The sequence below is a fragment of the Osmerus mordax genome, chromosome 18 (assembly GCF_038355195.1).
Source record: "Osmerus mordax isolate fOsmMor3 chromosome 18, fOsmMor3.pri, whole genome shotgun sequence".
Taxonomy (NCBI): Eukaryota; Metazoa; Chordata; class Actinopteri; order Osmeriformes; family Osmeridae; genus Osmerus; species Osmerus mordax.
In genome coordinates this window covers 3,208,646-3,230,926 of record NC_090067.1, presented here as the reverse complement: position 1 = coordinate 3,230,926, position 22,281 = coordinate 3,208,646, and the positions used below count along the sequence as shown (strand labels likewise).

The window sequence follows — 22,281 nt, the reverse complement described above, 5'->3', positions numbered from 1 at the left end:
CTTCGGATCCGTTGATGTGTAGGGGTGCATGCTCTTCTTCCTGCCGCCTCCTATAGTCCACAATCATCTCCTTGGTCTTGCTGATGTTGAGAGAGAGGTTATTGTCCTGACACCATGATTTCAGGTCATCAACCTCTTCTCTGTAGGCTGACACTGTCAGAGATGAGGCCCACGATGGTTGTGTCGTCAGCAAACTTAACAAGGAGGTTGCCGCACAATCGTGAGTGAACAAGGTTAAGCACACAGCCCTGGGGGGTGCCTGTGTTGGTGATCAGTGTGGATGAGGTGCGGTCACCGATTCTCACCACCTGCTTCCCCGTCAAGAAGTTGAAGATCCACTTGCAGAGGGAGGAGCTTAGTCCCAGGTCCACAAACTTGGAGACAAGTCTGGAGGGGATAATGGTGTTGAATGCTTAGCTGTAGTCAATGAACAGCATCCTCACATACGTATTCCCTTTGTCCAGGTGGGAGAGAGCGGTGTGCATTGTCAGAGCGATGGCATCGTCTGTAGACCTGTTGGACCGGTATGCAAACTGCATTGGGTCCAGGGTGGGGGGCAGCGAGGGGCAGAGGAATGATTTGACTAGCCGCTCGAAGCACTTCATGATGACAGAGGTCAGTGCTATCGGGCAATAGTGGTTCATACATGTGACCTTGGTGTTCTTGGGCACAGGGATAATGGTGGTCATCTTGAAGCGATGGGGGGTACAGACAGGCTGAGGGAGAGGTGGAAGACGTCACTGAAGACCCCTGCTAGCTGGTCAGCACAACCCAAGGGCCCTACCTGATATACCGTCTGGGCCAGGAGCCTTGCGAGGGTTGATCTGCGCTGCCTCACCTCAGCTGCAGTTAGTGTAGGATAATGTAGGAAATATGTGTTGGGCTGGTTGATCTCTCAGACTGTCTGCCTGAGAGAAATGGACACACTAGTATCATGTTGTACCAGTGTACGTGTGGAATACAAGGACTTCTGTCTATGAGACCAAATGGCCATTGTTCTGATGTTTTAGGCTCAGCCAGTTGCGAGAATTGATCATTATATTGTTCTGGGGATTTCTCAGGTATGGTAGTTTTATTGATCATCTCATGTATAAACTGTCCCATAACAAACACTACTGGGTCCATTAATAAAAATCTCCATGTAACTACAGTCTACAGCATTTTCCTTGGGCCAGGCTGTGCCCCCAAACACAATTGCATACTATACAAATGAATAGAATAGATCTTTATTGTCATTGTCACAGGTACAAAGAAATTAAAGTGCTTCCGGTCAGTGGATCATTCATTGACTTAAAAATCAGGATAAAATTACTAAAGTGCTAAAATTACTCAAATAAATATACCTAAGACTGTACCGTAAAGAACCACACACAGTCATTACATGATACATAACATTGTGCACATTATGTTGGTATGTGGTTATTGCAGTTGGATAGACACTGTTTTAGTCTGTTTGTCCTTGCCTTGATTGATCTGTATTGTCTGCCTGAAGGCAACATTTTAAACAGGGAGTGCCCAGGAGTGTGAAGTGTCTTTTATGATGTTCTGGGCACAGGATCTGTGTAGGTCTTCCAGTGCGGGGAGAGGGCAGCCAACAATGCTGTGTATGACCCTCTGAGCCACTGTACAGCTGGTATACCAAATGAATATGCAGTATGTGAGGATGCTTTCAATGGAGGCTCGGTAGAAGGACACCAGCAGTCTTTGTGTGATGTTATTCCTCCTGAGTGTTCTCGGGAAGTACAGTCTTTTTCAGCAGCTCAGAGGTGTTCACACTCCAGGATGGGCTGTCCTGTAAGTGGACCCCCAAGAAGCGGAAGTCCCGCCACCCTCTCCACACTTCACTGCTCACACGTGAAGTGTAACAAGTTTACTTTGTACGCTGTGTTGGTTGACAGTGACGGCACAGAGCACTGCCCAGCTTCTACGTCCAAATCTGTGCCAACGCCATTTTCAAAAAGCAGCGCAGCAGCCTGGTGAGCAGCAGAGGTGGATAATGTCAGTCGTCCTGCTTTGCGGAGGTCATCCATGTACCTGCAGTAATGAAAAACAGGACACAAATTTGGAACTACAGTCAAATAGTAGCCTTTGCCTCAGATAGGACAGTGGGGAGCGCCATGACACAAGAGTATGAGAGTGTGCCCTAGCCAGCTGCAACACAGGTAAGGGCACCATCACAAACTGTTGAATGACACACATTTTGCATATTCTGATTGGATAGCCAATAACTTGTCATGCAACACCATAACCATATATTGGCCCTTATTGTTAGAACTAAGCTAAGCTAAATGCAAGTTCCATTGTGTAGTCATTGCCATGGTGATTGTTTTGTTAAGGTCTTAAGGCATTCAAATGTCACTTTATGAGGTTATTTAACATTAATACGAGTTCCCCTAGCCTGCCTTTGGTCACCCAGTGGTTAGACATTTTGATAAGTATAAGCTAACGCTAAGTCCTGGTATTCTAGGTAGATAACATAAGCGCTCGCCAGCTAGCAAGCTAGTTTAAGGAATATAACCTACGGGGATCTCTAATACAAGGTATATTTGGCTAACCACCATATTACCATTGTACGAGTAATGTTATTCTAAAAGCGAAATCCAAAAGTTACCTGATGGCATACGAGGGTCTGAGAAGGCGTCTTCGTTGTGCTCTCTTATTGCCATGGAGTGCGTGGAGAACTCGGAGTTCTGAAAGACTAGCAACAAGTTCTTCCATCGTCTCCATCGATAAAATGCCTTCCAGTCTTCTCAAATTCACGTCAATAACACGTATGTGCCATTTCTGAAATCGGTTTGCGTCGATATTTTCTCTGTAGTGCTGTCCTCTGTGAGGTGTGGTCTTCAGCAGTTAATTTGCATGTTAACTAGATATCTTCAAAACTAATTAGCATGTTAACTAGATATCTTCTAAAGCTTATTTGCATGTTAACTAGATATCTTCTAAAGCTTATTTGCATGTTAACTAGATATCTTCAAAAACTAATTTGCATGTTAACTAGATATCTTCTAAAGCTAATTTGCATGTTAACTAGATATCTTCAGACGCAAATTTGCATGTTAACCAGATATCTTCTAAAGCTAATTTGCATGTTAACTAGATATCTTGTTGGCAATAGTTACTAGTACTTATTGGTTTCGGGATATCTCTTGTCGGAATAGTTAACTAAAGAATAGTTACTAGTATCTATTCCCGTTTTACTAGTAACTATTCATTAGATACTAGTAACTAATCCAATAGTTACTAGTATCTATTCCCGTTTTACTAGTAACAAATTGACCAATTTTACAATTGTATTCTATGGGGCTCTCCTGTACAGATATCTACTATTTGTTTCCAACTAGTATCTATTCCAAAAGGTACTAGTATCTATTCCTGTTTTACTAGTAACTTTTCATTAGATACTAGTACCTATTTTTTAGTTACTAGTAACTAATCCAATAGTTACTAGTATCTATTCCCGTTTTACTAGTAACTTTTCATTAGATACTAGTAACTATTCTTTAGTTACTAGTAACTATTACCAACAAGATATCTAGTTAACATGCAAATTGGCTTTAGAAGATATCTAGTTAACATGCAAATTAGCTTCTGAAGACCACACCTCACAGAAGACCGCACAATTTTTTTTTTTTTTATTCAGCCAATGAAATCTCCTAGCTCAATTCCCGCGCCTTTCTGGAGCTTGACAATTCACCAGCACAGGCTGATCGCCATATAGCTAATTGAGCTATGGCGGAGACACGTTCACCGACGAACACTAATCAAGACACTAATGAGCAACCAGTTGCAGCTGCAGCAGTGTTTGACCGAGTGTTTAATGCTCTGCAACGTGCTAGGCACGAATTGACGTTGGCTCCATCGGCAGGGACTTCTGGCACCAACATTTTGACATCAACCAGAAATCTTTTCAGAAGACGTGGAAATCGAGTTCAAGGTTAGTACTGTAGCTAGCTCTATCCAGTTCATTCAGTGGTGGCACAACTATGTAATTTGGCTAATAATGGCTAACGATAATTACAGAGATCATTATTTTTTTACTTTCGTTGTACAATATTCCTACCTAAATGCACAAATATAGCTAGTTATCGATTCTGCCACGTTATTTAAACATTTTCCATTGCAGCTTGAAAATCTAATCGGTTGGGGGTGCACATGGCGTTCATCAATGACATAAGCTAGCGTTAGCTCAGCGATTACAAACTTGTTTTAGCCACGGCACATTTTTTTACATTGGAAAAATCTTGCAGCACACCAACGACCAAAAAGTTTCCAAAATGACACTGTAGCCTATTACAATAACATAATTGGGTGTGCTCAAAGGCTTCGGCGAGTAGGCCTACAACCATTGTTCTCTTGCATATGTATTTATTTTCCCACCCCTTAAAAGTTGGTCCCGCTGGCTAAACTGCATACGAGTAAACCAAGATACTTAAAACTCATTTGAGATGCAGATGGGCTCCATGCTGGCTTTAAATTAGGTGTGCTATAATACCACAACTGGAAGTTTGCTTTGCAAATCGCCTGAAGTATTGAAATTATTCATTCATAAAGTAAATCTCAATCTTATTGAAACTTTGATTTAGGCACATCCTCCAGAAGGGGACGTTCGACTTGGCAGGTGGGCCTCTTTCTGCTCCCAAGACCAGATATCCAGTCTCTGCCATCAACTTCTGCGCGTCAGGCTCTAACAAATAATGGATTAGGTACATCATGCACTGTTATTAGGTAGAAGCAATGAAATGTGTTTGACAAAAAATAATATTAACTTGTATGACATTGGTAATATAATATAATAGAAACTTTTGTAATTTTAAAATGATCAAATGGATAATGCATTTGCAGTTTGTCAATCCTTAAAAAAAAGTTAATGTATGTAATCAAACTAGTATTGCAAGCCAATACAGGCATAGTCAATCTAGTAGATGGTTTATCAGTTTTAGAGGATTATGTCTTTCATTCATTTGTTTTCAATATTCTTTTAGGAGTACCAGTGCAGGAGTCAGTGGATGGACAACTGTCCACCATTGAGCTGAATTGGAGTCTGGCAGAATTGAACCACTTTGTTTGTCAGAGATTCCCAATGATTAGCTTGAACCTGGTGGGGTTTGAGCTGGCAAAAGTAGACATGGGCAAAAAAATCAAAAAGGTCCAAGCCAACTCTGTGAGAGCCCTGAAGAAAGTGATGGGAAAGAGCAGACTCTACATTCTCCCCTGTGCTGAAGTGGGGCAGGTACAGTGCAGTTTCTATTCACTGTATTTGCATCCATGTGTCCAAGTGCATAATTCACAAAATATTCTGATTTGTCTCTTCAGACACAGGATCTACCCATACCACCTGACACCATACATGAAGCACAAGGCAACCCAGCACTTGAGAGGCCTCAAAGTCCAAGAGCAGAAGTCCTCACTGTACCTGCGACAATAAATGATGTAGAGGTAGGTAACTTGCTGTCTTAATTCTTTACTATTGGACTGGATTTCATCCGTGACTATTTATATGAACACAAGGGAGGTTGGCGGATCAGAGCAAATGCGTAACCACATGTCCTATTTGCTTTTCTGAATTGCAGGGGTACACCTCTGACTTGTCCAGTCATCATCAGAGTCTACATCCGACCAGCACTGAGACTGTAGAAAACCTTGAGAGAGCTCAAAGTCCAGGACTGGTTGTACTGCCTATAAATGGAACACCACATGATGTAGAGGTAACTTGTTCTTTCCTAACTTTACATAGAGGGGTTGGAGGACCTATCCAAATAAATGTATCTGCTGTGTCAAGGTTTTCTTTTTTTTCTATGACTCATTGTTGTCTCTATCCTTGACTCTGGTTTGTTGTAGTAATGTGCAACTTGAATTAAAACCCAAGCAATTTCAATTAATTGTTCACCATTGTCATTTAAACAATAGTTATAAAAAAGTGTTATAGCATTTGCTTCCTGGTTTTAATAATTGTTTTAACAGGAGTGGAGGACTGTACGGCAACAACAAGACATTGAATACAATCTGTCATTGAGAGCTGACCAAGAAAAGGTATATTTTTTTTGGAACATTTAACTAGGTATTTGCCTTTCCCCTCTGCTCTTCTCCTTGTACACTAACGGCTGCACCTCAAGTCCCCAGGGCCTTTTATATTGTGTATATTAACTATATACATTATAATTTATTCTGCATACCTTTCCCCGTAGTAGTTGGTTTTAGGTTGGCTTTGTACCTTGTTAGTATAGTTAGATTTGTTTAAACTTAACACCACTTATGTATTCCTATACGCATGCACCTTCCTGCCAACATCAATTCCTTGTCTGTGCAAACTTTCATGGTGATTAAAATTTCTGAAGCTGATGGTTTTTATTTGATGACAGGATCAGAGCAGACGAGCTGTCTGCGACTACGAGGAGAGGCGTTTGAAGGTACTATATCATCTCCGTAAGCATCTATTCAGTAGAAGGCACATATTCAACCTGTTACAAACTCACTGTCTCTCAGACAATAGATGAGAGACTCATGAGGACAACTGAGGAACCTGCTGGTGGCATACCTCTGAAAGTCAGTTTTCCAGATGGCACAATGAAGATCAGACGGTTCCATACATCTGATCCTATGCAGGTAAACATTGTTGAATGTACAGATGTATAAATGCTTAATTTGCTAAAAAAAAATTATGTGATTCTTCTGGATTTGTAAAATTTGGGATTTTCCAACCAAAAACCATGACCCATCTGAAGAATGTAGATCTGTAAGGTTTTGCATCTCAAATATGAAAACGGCTTTTCAAAGAAAAGGCTGTGTTTTTACAGAAGGCAAAATCATTCAATTGAGTGCTTAGCATTCCGCACTGTATGAGGTTACCTAATTAAACCTCTGAACACATGATGACATTATGTAATATCATATCAATTTCCTCATCCTTACATAGACATGGTTTGTCCTTGTTGTCTAAATTGACCATCTACTGGTGCCTGCAAGCAGGCCTCATAACTCTGGAAACTAAAAACCTTAACATTTTACTACTCACCCTCCACTGGTGTGTAAATGAGACTGCGTTACCTGCTACTGACTATACTATAAATATGGTACTATGTTACCCACATTTTGCATATAGTGCAATTGTAATTTTTGGTTTAAACACTATAGTTTTATATATTTAAAATATATAAACACAGCAAGGATGTCAGGTCAAAACGGCAGTCATAAACCTTGATTGTCATTGTACTGATATTTTCCGGCTAGTAAATAAGTACATATTTTATTTCAGGCCTTGTTTGACTTTGTTGGATCACATGCCTCAGCCACTGAGTATTTTTACATCAGAGAAACTACGTCAGGCACCACAGTCATCAACATGGTGTCTGGGACTCTTCTGGACCACAACATCACCTCTCCATTGAACCTCCATGTTCGATGGATGGACATGGAGGAAGTGCAGGTGAATAATATAATAAAAGTGGGGTGGGTATTTATCACTTGTGTTTTGGACAGCCTCATTTATGTTTCTGTGAAATCAATTTTAACACAAAATTTGCAATGACTCATGTGTAACGTACCTTTTGGTATTAAAGCAGCAGTTACAACTTCATTCAACACTTGTTTAATGCATTGCATGCTAGACCTCAAAGCTCATTTACCAATTTGAAAGTGTGATTTGGTTAACATTGTTGTGGATAGAACTAAATTAGATTACCTTTGAATTAAAATTTACTTTTTTGAAAGTAAAGATTTACAAAGGTGTTAAGTTTTAGCTCCGAAATCAATGTAATAGATGTAATCTTTTATCTTTGTGTATTTACAACTTATCACTTTCTGAAGACCATTTACCAGCAGCAAAACAGAGTTTCTGCTGAAGTGCCTGATTTGATGGAGGTTGTCCAAAGTGATTTTGGGCCTACACAGTGTGGACCTGCAGAGGAAATCTACATAGATTACCTTGACATCATGCCAGAGACTGAGATGTCAGAGCCAGATGAGATGCAGCTGTCTGAGCCAGATGAGATGCAGCTAACGGATAACATCGAAATTCAGTGAGTTGTACATATTTTGTTGTAGCGTTTCCAGTCTATGGTCAGTTGTTTCTAGATGAAAATATAGATTTTGGCATGTGACTTTGAATGCATTGGGGGGGGGGTGGACTTTACTGCATTTTAATATTTACAATATTAAAATGTTTGCAGATGCACAGAAGATTTTGACTGTTCCCCAAAAGAAATTCTTTTGGAACTTGGGAAAAATATTAACTACAACTTGAGCTGCAGATTTAACATCAACCGAAACAATGTACTCGATGGTGCATTTAGAGCATTCAACCGGAAATCATACAATCCATTTAAGAGAATTTCTGTTAAGTTTTCTGATGAAACTGGACATGTTGAGGAAGGAATAGATTTGGGAGGTCCAAGACGAGAGCTTTTAAGTCTACTAATGGAAGACATTGAGCGCTCCCCGATGCTGGCAGGTCCAGATGGACAAAAAAACCTTGCTCTTGACTCGATTGGTGAGCCCTTTTGTCTACATTTTCAGTTAACATTTTCATTTCAGTAGCACTGGCAAAAGATGGAATGGTTGCCTTGGAAGTTTTGAATAAAATGAAGTAATCATGGATAATTGGCTATTACATGTAAGACTACTTTGGAGTAATGTTATCATGTCAATTTTACTCTCCAGCTGTCAGAGAAGACAAGTACTATATCATGGGGAAGGCTATATCAGTCAGTATGGTTCATGGGGGGCCATCACCGGGATTCTTTTCTCCCACTTTATTTGATTGCATTGTGAAAGATAACGTCTCACCCACCATCGATGATGTGCACGACCTTGACTTGCGAGCTAAAATCATACAGGTAATTTCAGTTTATTTTTTAATTTTTTACTTGACCTATTCGTGCTAAAATATCTGATTTTGCCAGGTATCAGAGGCCAAGTCCATGGAGGAGTTGCGTTCAGTTGTGTCGAGTCACAGTGACTACCTGTCTAATGCAGGCTGCCTACGAGCTTTAAAATGTCTGGAGGACAAAGACCTGCTTTTGCAGGACATCCTCCAGTTCCAAGTCGTAAACCGACTCCATGGTCCACTCGAACGGTATAATTGAGCATTGTTTTAAGTGCTGTTTGTCGATTTGAGCTCTAACATTCATTGTAGCAACCAGCGTACAAATGCTGTAAATTTTCATTTATCCCATGAGATATTTATACGGGATAATGATTCCCTGCACTATGCAGTGCCTGGTTACACAGTAACACAACGTGAAATGTTTAAGTTCTGTTCTTACAGTACACAATTTTAGTTTGCTTTTCAATGCTACATTTGTATAATGTGACAATTCAGGCTTGAGCTCACTCACTTACTGGATCTATCCACTTTTAATTCTTCAAGGTTCAAGGAAGGCCTGAGGACATTAGGATTGTTGGAGGAGGTTGTCAAACAGCCAGAAGCCTTTCGTCCTCTCTTCTGCAGCCCACCACAGACCCTTAACGCAGATGGTCTCGATCACCTGTTTGTCATCTGTTTTTCCAGTGCAGGAAGTAACAGACGAGTACAGGAAAACATTGCTGTGGGCTTTTGGAGAGACTACCTTCTAGATGCAGAGGGCAAGTAATAGATCAGTTTGCTTTTTATTTAGTTTACCATAATTTTACCAGGCAAGTTGGGCCTGCCCGTGCATAGCTTGAATGTCACACACATTATCCAAACCCCGGCCACTGACGAGTTAGACACGCTACAGCTCGCTGACGCTTAACTTAATACTCTAGTGCATGATTCTGAACACCACTTAAACCTGCACTATAACTTTTTGAAACCCCCCCCCCCCCCCCAAAATATATATAAACTGTGTAAATGGTAGGAACTAATATATTGGATCCAGTGGTTGAAAAATACAAATTTGACTGCCGTATATTCCGGACTATAAGGTACACTTAAAAGCCTTTAATTAAAATAAAAACTGAGCTTTATAATCCAGAGCGCTTTATATATGAAAAAGATCGAAAATGGACCATTCATTGACAGTGCGCCTGAGTGCGAACAATACGGTAATACAAACTATAGACGACAATAAAATGGCTAAATCGACATCAACTTGAAAATAATGCATATTATGGACAAATTAATAATGTGCATTTTCAGAAATTGGTTATTGTCCCTGTATTACCATGTTCAGTAATAACTAGTTTAAGGCTGACAGGATCACTTTATGGAAAGTTGCATAGGGCAGCTTGAATTGGCTTCCTTATAACATTTCTTTCTTTACAGAAGGTAACTCCCCCTGCTCGTTGGAGAAAATTCTAATGTTTGCGACTGGATGCAGTGCGCTACCTGCCATTGGCTTGAAGCCGGAACCATCCATCGAGTTCCTGCACACTGACTGTCTTTTACCTGGGGACACTCAACAGAGGGCGAAGTTTCCAACGGCAAACACATGTGTGAACTGCTTGCGTCTACCTTTGCACAAGGATTACACTGCCTTTAAGTACAATATGGACTTTGGTATTTGCAATACACAGGGCTTTGGTCAAGAGTAGGGCTTAGAATGAAATGGTGTAAGGAAACTGTCAATAGGCTTTTTGTTTTTTGGTACTGTTCATCTTTAATTCACAAATTCAAACCAAGTTTTTGTTTCTGAACCTCAAATGTAATTTACAATTGTACAAAAATGTTGTTCAACTAAATGTGACGGAAGGGTTGTACAATAAAAGTGGTCTTTCTGTTACTATAACATCACCTAGATCTATGAATCAAGCACATTGCAAGGCAAATCTAAAAAGAGAGCATAGACATGCATTAGTCATGTGATTGAAGGCAGTCCCCTGGCTGGCTCATTCAACTTATTAGAAATTTCAGTGCAGCATGTTTGATATTTCACTTTCAAGTCCACAATTCCCTCTATAGCCCTCAAAATGTCTTGCTGTTGTTGGTGGTTAAGATTTACATTTAGTTGTTGGACAACTACAGCTGGGAACTGTTCTTCTATGTCAGTTGGAAAGTTGTTGATGCCATGTTGTGCCAGAAGGGCCTCTAAACTGTCCTCCCTATATGGGTCATCACCAAATACGTTGTTGATGGGAGTGCTGTCTGCCTCTATGTTGGTCAGCATGCCCTCTGTCCAGATCTGTGAGGGTGTTCGGTTGTTTTCTGTCCTTAGACTGTGCTGATTCCAGGCCTCTCTAAACATGTTCAACCTACGTTGAATTTCTGGTAGATAGGTCAGGTGTAGTGATAACTTGTGGATGTCATTTTCTGGATCTAGTATGGCAGCATCCTCTAGGCTGTAGAATTCATTGTAGAAGTAGTGTAGAACTTGCAGGAACACGTCTCTCCAGAGGCGCTCTATCCTCTGGTTGTGAACAGATTCCCCTGTTATGTGACTACTGCGCTCTACACCCTGGACAATATTCATGAACAATGCTACTTGTGTGTTCTCCCCACCATGATCAGAGCGAACTCTGGATGGGAGTCCATACAGGCATGTTGCCTTCAAGAACTGTGTAAGTACAGTGACAGCTTTGTTGTTTGTATTACAGTTTAGGTATGTTACTAGGCGTGAGTATCCATCTATGGCTCCATGAACAACTAAGCCCCACCTGTAAAGGAAAAACTATTGGTCAACAAAATTAGTACTTCTCAGTTATATACAATACATCTTTAATGGTGCCATTTGTAGAATATGAGAAGAAACAAACTAGTTTCTCTTTCCAGCTGACCATCTTAAATGCTGAATTTCTGATAATCAGGGAATACATGTTCTACAGCTTTTGGAAGCTGGTTACTGAAGAAGAAAGTAGTTTGCTTGGTACAACAGTGCATATTTAATTGTCAAATACAACTGAATACCTGATGAGACGCATGTTTCCATCCATATGCCACAGACTGTTGGGATATGGCACATGGTATGTTCTTCTTGCCACGGTAGCACTCCATCTTCGCGCAGCAGCCGCTGGGTCAATATAAGTCAGCATCGCTCTCACTCTCTGTCGTGTTACAAAGAATCCTTCTGCTCGCAGCAATGCCCTCATCATCTGAAACCACAGGCAATTTACACCTTTGGTAAAACATTTTTTTACTAAATTGACGTGTTTTGATAGAAAATTGAATCTTCATTCCCCAAGGTGGCATTAAATATATCAGAAATAATAGTCAAACATAATTAATTATGAATGAGCTAAAAGGAAAATGTCTCTGCAGTTGTATTTACATTAGTAATCATGAATCAGTCATTTACAACAGTGATAGATATTTGCAACATTGGTAAGGTATTGGATATCTATTTTAATCAATTTAATGTCACCTTAGTGAAACTCTATCTAAAACATTAATAACCCTAGGTGTTCTTAAACATTTGAGCGGTAGTGCATGAACACTATTATACGTCTATTTATGCTAACAAAAAGGCCAACAAACTTTCAGAATGAAAACGTGTAGGCTAGCCTACATCACACGGGCCAGGATGCTAGAAAATGTTACAAAAATACTGATTAGTTATAATACACTTATAACAATGTCACCTCATTTCCAGATCTTGGAAACTGTCTGTGAAGTCTTCTTATATGATCTTCAAGTTCCTCATTGGTTAGGGTTCTTGACCTGGAACTCCTAATTGGTAATCCAAGCGCTCTGGTTTTCTGATATAAAAAAGATGCTGAACATTTCAGCAGCTGTCCCATCCGCTTGACTGTGTAGCCTTGACCCACGAGGAACTGTATTTGCTGCCTTGTTATGGCAATTTTAGGTCTCCCTCGCTGGCCTGAGAACATAAGTTAGAGATACAAGTTGGGCAGAGATGGTCAGGAAACGTTAGCAACTAATGTAGCTAATAAAGACAATACTGTAAAGTCAAGGTAGATAACATCGGCCCTCGACAGCTAGCAAGCTATCTTAAGTAATAACCTACAGGGATCTCTAATACAAGGTATATTTGGCTAACCACCATATTACCATTGTACGAGTAATGTTATTCTAAAAGTAAAATCCAAACGTTACCTGAGGGCATACGAGGGGCTGAAAAGGCGTCTTCGCTGTGCTCTCCTGACATCGCATGTGTGGTGGTGATGAGAGCTCGGAGTTCTTCAAGGCTAGCAACAAGTTCTTGCATTGTCTCCACCGATAAAATACCGTCCAGTCTTCTTAAATTCACAAGTGATGACTCAATCGGCATCAATCGTGCGTGGCTTATGTTAGCTTGTTGGAAAGCTCTTTCTAATGCTCTGCATTTTCGTCCTATTTCTTCAATTACACATAGGTGTGCCATTTCTCAAATCGGTTCGTTGATATTTTCTCTGTGGTGCTGTCTTCTGTGAGGTGTGGTCTTCAGCAGCTAATTTGCATGTTAACTAGATATCTTCAGAAGCTAATTTGCATGTTAACTAGATATCTTCTAAAGCTAATTTGCATGTTAACTAGATATCTTTAGAAGCTCATTTGCATGTTAACTAGATATCTTCTAAAGCTAATTTGCATGTTAACTAGATATCTTGTTGGCAATAGTTACTAGTACTTATTGGTTTCGGGATATGTCGGAATAGTTACTAGTAACTAAAAAATAGGTACTAGTATCTAATGAAAACTTACTAGTAAAACGGGAATAGATACTAGTAACTATTGGATTAGTTACTAGTAACTAAAGAATAGTTACTAGTATCTAATGAAAGTTACTAGTAAAACGGGAATAGATACTAGTAACTATTGGATTAGTTACTAGTAACTAAAGAATAGTTACTAGTATCTAATGAAAGTTACTAGTAAAATGGGAATATATACTAGTAACTATTGGATTAGTTACTAGTAACTAAAGAATAAGTACTAGTAACTTTAAAATAGTGACTAGTACGTTTGTAGAAATAAATGTTAAAACGGCTTGCCATAACTGTGATATTTACAGTATATATAAAAATATGTCATAAACCAATAAATGACACTAATACTACAGAACATTGACCCAAATTACCTACAGTTCTGTATCACAACCACTTGATTACATACATTAGATCCAATAGATTTTTTGGTGTGTGTCCATGCTTAAATAAATTCCCCTTCATGATGGGAGTAATAAAGTCTGTATCTATAGATGCCATTTAACGGCCATAATTCAATTTAAATGAATGTAGCAAACTGGATTATTTTAATATTGTCTGTAATTTACATGCGGGCTGAGGTAAGCTACTCACTGTTTCCAACTGTCCATCATCCAGTACAGACAGTAGTTTATTTTTTAGTATTTCATGATGATCATTACGTGTTTTAAAAACTTGTCATTACCTTTTTCATAATTTATGATACAAATAAATAATTATAAGTATTTCCCACAAATGATCAATTCCAATGGGCAAACTTTGTTGGCATGATGACTAAATATAATAGTTACATTTTTAAATTAAGCATCCTAAAACATTAAGTTAAACAAACAACATGTTTTCATTATCAGATGTTCAGAAGTTCTGCAAGTTAATGTTCACCCAAGGGTTTATGAACTTCAACAAAACACAATTAATGCAGTTCTTGTTCATGAAGAAAATCATGTCAAGAGTGTTCTTCCATTTTCCATTTAAGCACCCTATTCCATGTTCATGTAATACAAGATTAAACTCCAAGAGGAAATGTACTTGATAATAATGTATCCATCAATATTATTAAGAAATGTTTATTATGTTATATCTCTGGCAAATATAGTAGTTAACAATTCCAGGTTAATTTATGATAAAAGATTGTCCTAACTCAAACACACTGTCTTTTAGTATAGTATTATATGCATTGTTTTACGATTTCACATATGATCAAAATGCATGCCGACCAGGATACAGGCCTAATTACAAGAAATACCCTGCCCAGAAAAGCTCATCAGTTATCTAGTTTAGCTCAGCACTGACAGGTGTTCCTGTAAGTTGAGAATAGATACCAGAAAAAGGTTTGACACAGTAAAAGGTTCAATACAAAGTCTTACTGTAAGTTGAGAATAGATAACAGGAAAAGATTTGACACAGTAAAAGGTTCACTACAAAGTCTTACTATGGTAGTATAAAAGCCAAACACACATACATTTAGTCATTTAGCAGATGCTCTTATCCAGAACGACTTGCAGTAAATACAGATTTATCATTTTTTTTGCTCTCCTTCTAGGCTCTTACATTTACATTTATGCATTTAGCAGACGCTTTATCCTAAGCGACTTACTTGGCTCTTGTGAAGATATTGTTTCCAACCCTGCAAAACACAAAGTTTGAAGTTGAATTTTATAAATGTTAAGAATGCCTTGGGAAATTATGGAAAAACCAAAGGAAAAAATATATTTAACTACGGCTAAAGGTTAAGACAAGAGCATGAGTCTTACATAGTAGCTTCCCAGTTGTCACCTTCTGTGTCCACAGCATCACGTAAGAGCCACATTGTAAGGAGTTTCTCACCCTCAACATTGCTGAAATACTGACCAACAAAGGCACTGCAGGTAGCTGAGTTGGATAGATACACAGATAGACGAATGGACGGATGAATGGATGATAAATGGATGAATAGAAAGACATAGTTAGATAAGGTCTGAGACAACATCACATCTGAGACTCTGGTGAATAACAGTTTGACCAAACTACATACCCTTCTCTACTGAATCCCATGCTATGCTGAATGTGAAGGTAGGATTTGCTGTATTCATCGGGTTCATGACCCCGTATAAAGGCACAAACTTCTTTATATCTGGTCCGACATTTGTTTCATAACTGCCCATAAGTGACATGTCGGCTGAGGGGTCAATGATCATGACAGAACCCAGTTCGTTCTTCCACTTTCCAACTAACGGCTTGAGGCACAGAAACAGGGAGACATAAACACAAAGAACACTTATTTCATTAAAAGGTATTTTATCATCTTCTCTATTCTGTGTTCTTAGACTCAGACTTAATTAATTCATTACTACAACTTTATAATTATGCTAGCATATCAAAATCCAGGATATGCTTAAATTCATGGTTAGGTTGAGGATTGTAGTAAAAAAAAAAATTCATTAACTGAAAGCATACTTAAAACTATTGTGTCCTCATTTTAAATGGCTTTTTCAAACTAAATTTGTAGTGTAGTGTTAGAGGTCATAATATGAAGGTAAAAAATTGTGAACTAAGTTCAGTTAAGACAATCATGTATTAGATTTGAGCATTTATTGTTACATGACATGGACATGTAGGTTTGACTTTGGCAGAGTGGATTATCTAAGGGAAGCACTCCCTGCCTCCTCGATGCAACACATACATACATGACATATGAGGCAGGGAGCAATAGAGACATAATCCCCCTGATGGATAGAACATACAGACAGCACGGGGGAGAAGGGGAGGGTGGAGGGTGGCAGCAGCACTGATCATGCAACAAATGGGCTAAGTGTGTGCGTGTGTGTGCGTATCCGCGCGGCCTTTTATTGCCGTCTTATCGGACGTGGCCCAATGGGCTTGTGCTGGCTAACACAGGTGTGGTAATGAGCGGATGACGCGCGCTGCCCGATTGCCCTGCCTGAACTAGCTGCGCTTATAAAGAAGAACGTCTTAGGAGTTCATTTTGCATAACATACAGTATATCTTCAAGTTGTTCATTTGAAAAAAAAAGAGAGACCATTAATGGCGAACTTACCTGATTCTTACATCCTTTCTCCAACACGGCCATGGTATTAATCTTGTGACTATGACGACAGAAACAAAGTTTGTTTGCTCCAACAAGGAAAGTGTGTGTATGTTGAAATTCTATATACTGGTTAAATGTAATGCATTGTCTATGAGAGCATTTCTCAAACAGTGAGTATCAACTATAACGTCCTATACGTCTGCTAATGACAACCAGTCCTGTCATTATCTGATAGGACGTACTGTATATTGTATGTATTAATTACGAAAGTACACTGTACATCTGAACATAAAGTGAGACCGTTATTTTGTCCTCAGAATTCAAATTAAAACCAAGTAGATTTACCTGAAAAAGCTCTCCGGGGCTTCCTTAAAGCAGAATGAGAATGCAATGAACGATACAGGCAAGAAGGTCTCCTTTTATGGAACATGCTTGAGGAACTAGGGCAGAATGCCAGAAAATGAATCGCGTATTGTATGATGCTCATGTATTCGTATGTGTATGTGTGTGTGTGGCATTAGTGAAGTAAGTTGCTTTTACATAAAGTGTTGGATGTGGGTATTGAGTCCGGTGGCTGAGCAGTTAGAGAATTGGGCTAGTAATCAGAAGGTTGCTGGTTCGATTCCCGGCCGTGGTAAAATGACGTTGTGTCCTTGGGCAAGGCACTTCACCCTACTTGCATTTTGTAAAACTGGTTTTAAGCTAAATGAGGAAGAGATAATGGATCAAACTTGTTTTAACCATACAGAGTGCTGACAGACTGCAACACTTTTTACTAACATCTACATTAACCATTTCATAGGGAAGAGAAATGTCTGAATCCGGGGAGGTTTTAGGCCATTTCAACTGGGAGGGGGGCCAAGCTGGGGCAACTGTTAGAGGGTCAGTTACATTAAACATTATTGTTGTCTTACAGTTTTCTTCATTGCATTGCTGGCATTACAGGAACCATCAAAATACCATGTGTAGAATTATTATAATTATTTTTAGTCATTTAGCAGACATTTAGTCATTATAATCAAATGTATCTCAAATGAACTTTTTTTGCCTCAGATGTATACAGACACAATGTTGGGGAGCCTTCTGCTAGTTGCGATGTGTGGGGTGGCAGCGGCCTTGGATGCCAAACTGGATTTACACTGGCAGATGTGGAAGAAGCAATATGGAAAGAACTACAAGATTGAGGTTGGTAGGACTTTTGAGGATGTATATGGTGCCGATTGTTACGTTTGATCTCAAAATGTGTTTAGTAGGCCTATGTAGTTCATGTTCTTGTTCAAAACCACAATGACATCCACACAGCCAACACATTTTTGACACAGACAGATCCATCCATGTGTCCTTGAGGTATTGTAAAATAACATGTTAATATCATGTGTAGTGTATATGTTTTTAACACTTGTGTGTGACCTATGTGGACAGGTTGAAGAGTTAGGCAGAAGGGAGGTCTGGGAGAGAAATCTTCAGCTGATCAGCCAACACAACCTGAAGGCATCTATGGGCATGCACACCTATGACCCCGGCATTAAACCATATGGGAGACATGGTGAGCAAATGCTGACCATGCCAAGGCTGGGATAAGACCCTGTTATCTGATTGGCTGTTGTCATTATAGTTGTGTCTTGGTGTACCCCTTGCTTATTCATAAAGTGTTGGCTGTGGGTGTAATACATTGGAATACCCACTCATTATTCATATTGAACTTGACTTGGTTAAGTTTCTGGAAAATAATTATTTTTAATGACTTCACAAACTGTATATTGAATCTAAAACTTGAAAACCTGTTGTGTTACAATGCAGTCAGGTGTTAAAAGTCAGATGAGTGTCTTGCGAAATGTATTCTTGCCCCATTGTCACATTGCTTGTTCTCATTTATAAATTTTTTCCTCAGGCATTTCGCAAAACTGGTTTTAAGCTAAATGAGGAAGAGATAATGGATCAAACTTTTTTTAATCATACAGAGTGCTGACAGACTGCAACACTTTTTACTAACATCTACATTAACCATTTCATAGGGAAGAGAAATGTCTGAATCCGGGGAGGTTTTAGGCCATTTCAACTGGGAGGGAGGCCAAGCTCATTAAACATTATTGTTGTCTTACAGTTTTCTTCACTGCACTGCTGACATTACAGGAACCAGCAAAATACCATGTTTACAATTATTCAGACTCTACACTGCACGCCACTGCCCTCCCCCTTAATTTTCCACACACCCCGTTGTAAATATACACTCTGTTTACCCTGATTATTTCTTTGTCCTGTCATGTGTCCTTAGACTGAAGAGGAAATTCTTCAGTCTTTCGCCTCTTTGCAAGTCAGGCCATCACTGTAAATAAGAATTTGTTCTTAACCCCCTACTGCATGCCTTATGAAATAATGGATAAAAAAAATATTTGGTCAGACTTTTGTACTTTGTACTATTTAACCCTTGTGTTATCTTCGGGTCATTCTGACCCATCAGTCATTGTGACCCACCGTCGTATTGCGACAGATTTACCGCATACAAAGACAAAGTGAAGCATTTTCTTTTAACAGCTAGGCTGTCTCAGACCCCCCACATTGCAAAGGTTAAAAGAAAATTATTTTTATTTGTTTTTGTATTGGGTAAAATTGGGTAAACACAACGATGGTTCGTTATGAACCTTTGGGTCATGTGACCCGAAGGCAGCACGAGGGTTAAACAATGGTAGTAAATGGTAAAAATACATTTTATTGAAGATTCATATTTATTTCAATGTTTTTATCACATTTTATGAAAGTACTTATTAAAAAACACAACAAATGGAAACATCTGTACTGAAAAAACAAGACAGTGTCTGTCAATGATGCTTTTAGAGGAGGTTTGTTACCTACAAGCAACAACGCGCAACAAAGGAAAAAACTTTTACAAAATTAATTTTCATTAAAATTTTTACATTAGGAATTCACACAGTGGCTCTAAAAGAGATTGGCATTTCATTTCAATTTCATTGTATTTTAAAAAACAGATAAACAGTAATGATTTTTGTATCATTAGGTCAACAGCTTCACTGTGTGTGGAAGTCAAAAAAGCAGTTTTTCTCAGGAGTGAAACAGAGGAAAACGTCACACTTCATGCACTTGACCTTGATTATGCCCTTGCATCCAGGGAATTTGCACCTTCCTCTGCTGTCATTGTAGACAGGCCAGTGGTCAGTGTTGTCCAGCCGGACAGGCGCTGGTGGTACTGGTGCAATATGGCCTCTTTTTCGCTTTACATCTAGACTTGCCTCAACACTCAGAGATGGCCTTCCCCTCTTACTGCATACTTTCTCTTGATTGCAGAGGCAGTTTGCCACATCCGTTGTGAAGGCCAGTAAGCTGAGTTGTTCCTTCTTTGGGACACCACACCCAGTACAATCCCTTCTGTAGAGCAGCCAAGATTCCACCATTGTGACATCCATCATATGAAAGAACAGTCGGTGGTACCACTTCTTTGATCGTACTTTTGTGCGATACAGTGCTATTAGGGAGTCGAGGAGGTCTACTCCACCCATGTTTGTTGTAAATGGATACAACATTGGGACGCACAACTTCCACCATTTCTTTGGCCTTCTTGTCCCACCTTTGGACCATGTTGGTTGGGTTGGCAGCTGCATATGTGCTTAACAAGGTCACTGAACGATACACACCATCATGTTTAGTATCTCTCTCTTCAAAGGTTCCTCTTCACTTTTTCATCATTTTATCCTCTGTAAAGGTACAACCTGGCAACCGATTGGATCTTACTGTTCCAACGCTATGAATTTTCATTTTCTCAAGTTGGACTTGCAGGTCGACGCTGCAGAACCAGTTATCAAAGAACATTTGGAAGGACTGGTTACTGGGAATGATGGAAGACAGCTGCAGTACTATATTGCCACTGGCACCGATGTCTGGCTTCCCTTCAACTGGAGAGATGGTGCCTGTGTACACATCAAAGTTGTATATGATCCCTTTGCAGTCAGCGAGTACAAATACCTTGTAGACCCAGCGTTTTGGTTTTTGTGGGTTGTACGGTTTCAGCTTGCTTTTGCCTTTGAAAGGGACCATTTGCTCATCAATCCATAGCATCTCATCCATTGGGACAGCATTGAAGCTTTCCTGAAGAGATGTCAGAAGAGGCCGGATTTTGAACAGCCTGTCATTCCCAGGTTGACCTACTGGAATCTGGTCATCGTTGTTGTTCATATGCAGGTATCGCTTGATGGTCTCCCAGCGATTCACTCCAATTGTATTTGCAATACAATCCACTCTTGCAGCAGTGCTCCAGTACATACGGGTCTTTGGTAGGCCAAAAACTGACATGTATTGTGAGATGCCTATGAATTGCTCAATCTCCCTGTACGTAACATTTAGTGGCTTATTTAGATTGGGCGTTATGTGGAAAACTGTTAATTCCTCTTTCTTTCTGTCATCACTACTACTCATACTTGGTGAAATATGAACAGGACTAGACTGTCCTTGACCTTTTCAAGGTGATGTATTTTCATGTTTTGGATACATACTGTGTCGATGATAAACTGTTTGTTAATATGCAGCATTTTTCACTGATCATTTTTCAAGTGACCTGCACAGGCTCAGAAGAGGAAACAGAAAGTATTTGTTTACCTCGTTCACTTTCGTGTGACTATTCGTTCACAAGTGATAATTACAGGTTTCGTTATTTTAACTTTTATTTTATCTTGGCCACGAGAAAATGAACGAATCACTCTGAGACTACTCGTTGAACGAAATGAACGAATAGTTCACTAACGACAGATCACTAGTTGCCACAACGGACCGGATGGCATTGCTCGCATCTTTCTAATGGCGCTGCCATTACTGAACTACAACTCAAACTAGTGCACAACGTCATCGTTCTCAGCCACTCCTTCTGTTAGCTGATTGGACTGGTAAAAAGTTGATTTGAAAAATCTGACTAATATGCCGAAATCCCAGACCTACTACAGAAGCAAAATGAAAATTGAGCAGAAGTACGTAGCAGGGCAGAGCCAGGCTAGCGTTTTACCTTCCCTAGCGACAAAACATCGAGCGACTTTATGTTACTTTGGACCTACAAGCAACAACGCGCAACAAAGGAAAAAACTTTTACAAAATTAATTTTCATTAAAATTTTTACATTAGGAATTCACACAGTGGCTCTAAAAGAGATTGGCATTTCATTTCAATTTCATTGTATTTTAAAAAACAGATAAACAGTAATGATTTTTGTATCATTAGGTCAACAGCTTCACTGTGTGTGGAAGTCAAAAAAGCAGTTTTTCTCAGGAGTGAAACAGAGGAAAACGTCACACTTCATGCACTTGACCTTGATTATGCCCTTGCATCCAGGGAATTTGCACCTTCCTCTGCTGTCATTGTAGACAGGCCAGTGGTCAGTGTTGTCCAGCCGGACAGGCGCTGGTGGTACTGGTGCAATATGGCCTCTTTTTCGCTTTACATCTAGACTTGCCTCAACACTCAGAGATGGCCTTCCCCTCTTACTGCATACTTTCTCTTGATTGCAGAGGCAGTTTGCCACATCCGTTGTGAAGGCCAGTAAGCTGAGTTGTTCCTTCTTTGGGACACCACACCCAGTACAATCCCTTCTGTAGAGCAGCCAAGATTCCACCATTGTGACATCCATCATATGAAAGAACAGTCGGTGGTACCACTTCTTTGATCGTACTTTTGTGCGATACAGTGCTATTAGGGAG

General features: G+C 39.6%; 3 protein-coding genes and 2 long non-coding RNA genes across 6 annotated transcripts in view; 2 read left to right on the top strand and 3 right to left on the bottom strand.

Moving 5' to 3' along the window:
• trpn1 (transient receptor potential cation channel, subfamily N, member 1) overlaps window positions 1–22,281 on the bottom strand; it is a 56,602-nt gene that overhangs the window by 16,401 nt on the left and 17,920 nt on the right. Inside the window, exon 20 of the mRNA XM_067256245.1 lies at window positions 9,937–9,958. Within this exon, the coding sequence (XP_067112346.1) occupies window positions 9,937–9,958 (22 nt within the window). The remainder of the gene's footprint in view (window positions 1–9,936; window positions 9,959–22,281) is intronic.
• LOC136962672 (uncharacterized) lies at window positions 3,671–5,095 on the top strand. The gene is made up of 3 exons (XR_010878918.1): window positions 3,671–3,937; window positions 4,587–4,706; window positions 4,986–5,095. It is a non-coding gene; the product is annotated as an uncharacterized lncRNA (long non-coding RNA).
• LOC136962204 (uncharacterized) lies at window positions 5,178–8,660 on the top strand. Its single transcript, XM_067255896.1, has 9 exons — window positions 5,178–5,233; window positions 5,317–5,439; window positions 5,574–5,708; window positions 5,965–6,033; window positions 6,363–6,410; window positions 6,487–6,606; window positions 7,256–7,426; window positions 7,807–8,018; window positions 8,169–8,660. The coding sequence occupies exons 1-9, from the start codon at window positions 5,186–5,188 to the stop codon at window positions 8,533–8,535; spliced, it is 1,293 nt and encodes a 430-aa protein (XP_067111997.1). The 5' UTR covers window positions 5,178–5,185; the 3' UTR covers window positions 8,536–8,660.
• Window positions 10,551–13,633, bottom strand: LOC136962206 (uncharacterized). 2 transcript variants are annotated; one of them, XR_010878892.1, is made up of 4 exons: window positions 12,968–13,633; window positions 12,493–12,731; window positions 11,822–12,006; window positions 10,551–11,571 (listed from the first exon to the last, which is right to left on the bottom strand). It is a non-coding gene; the product is annotated as an uncharacterized lncRNA (long non-coding RNA). The 2 variants fall into 2 exon arrangements; XR_010878891.1 differs by having other exon boundaries at window positions 12,493–13,633.
• LOC136962205 (avidin-like) lies at window positions 14,292–16,959 on the bottom strand. The gene is made up of 6 exons (XM_067255897.1): window positions 16,931–16,959; window positions 16,595–16,643; window positions 15,572–15,773; window positions 15,312–15,429; window positions 15,155–15,184; window positions 14,292–14,858 (listed from the first exon to the last, which is right to left on the bottom strand). Exons 2-6 carry the CDS (start codon window positions 16,625–16,627, stop codon window positions 14,840–14,842), a joined length of 402 nt encoding a protein of 133 aa, XP_067111998.1. The 5' UTR covers window positions 16,628–16,643; window positions 16,931–16,959; the 3' UTR covers window positions 14,292–14,839.

Excerpts from the sequence above, each read along its gene's own strand:
- LOC136962204 (XM_067255896.1), top strand. The coding sequence starts at position 5,186 with ATGGGAAAGAGCAGACTCTACATTCTCCCCTGTGCTGAAGTGGGGCAG. Across the intron at positions 6,411-6,486 it reads ACGAGGAGAGGCGTTTGAAG|ACAATAGATGAGAGACTCAT; the intron begins GTACTATATCAT and ends ACTGTCTCTCAG. Across the intron at positions 6,607-7,255 it reads ATACATCTGATCCTATGCAG|GCCTTGTTTGACTTTGTTGG; the intron begins GTAAACATTGTT and ends ATTTTATTTCAG.
- LOC136962205 (XM_067255897.1), bottom strand. The coding sequence starts at position 16,627 with ATGGCCGTGTTGGAGAAAGGATGTAAGAATCAG. Across the intron at positions 15,430-15,571 it reads ATGGGATTCAGTAGAGAAGG|CTACCTGCAGTGCCTTTGTT; the intron begins GTATGTAGTTTG and ends TATCCAACTCAG. Across the intron at positions 15,185-15,311 it reads GACAACTGGGAAGCTACTAT|GGTTGGAAACAATATCTTCA; the intron begins GTAAGACTCATG and ends TGTGTTTTGCAG.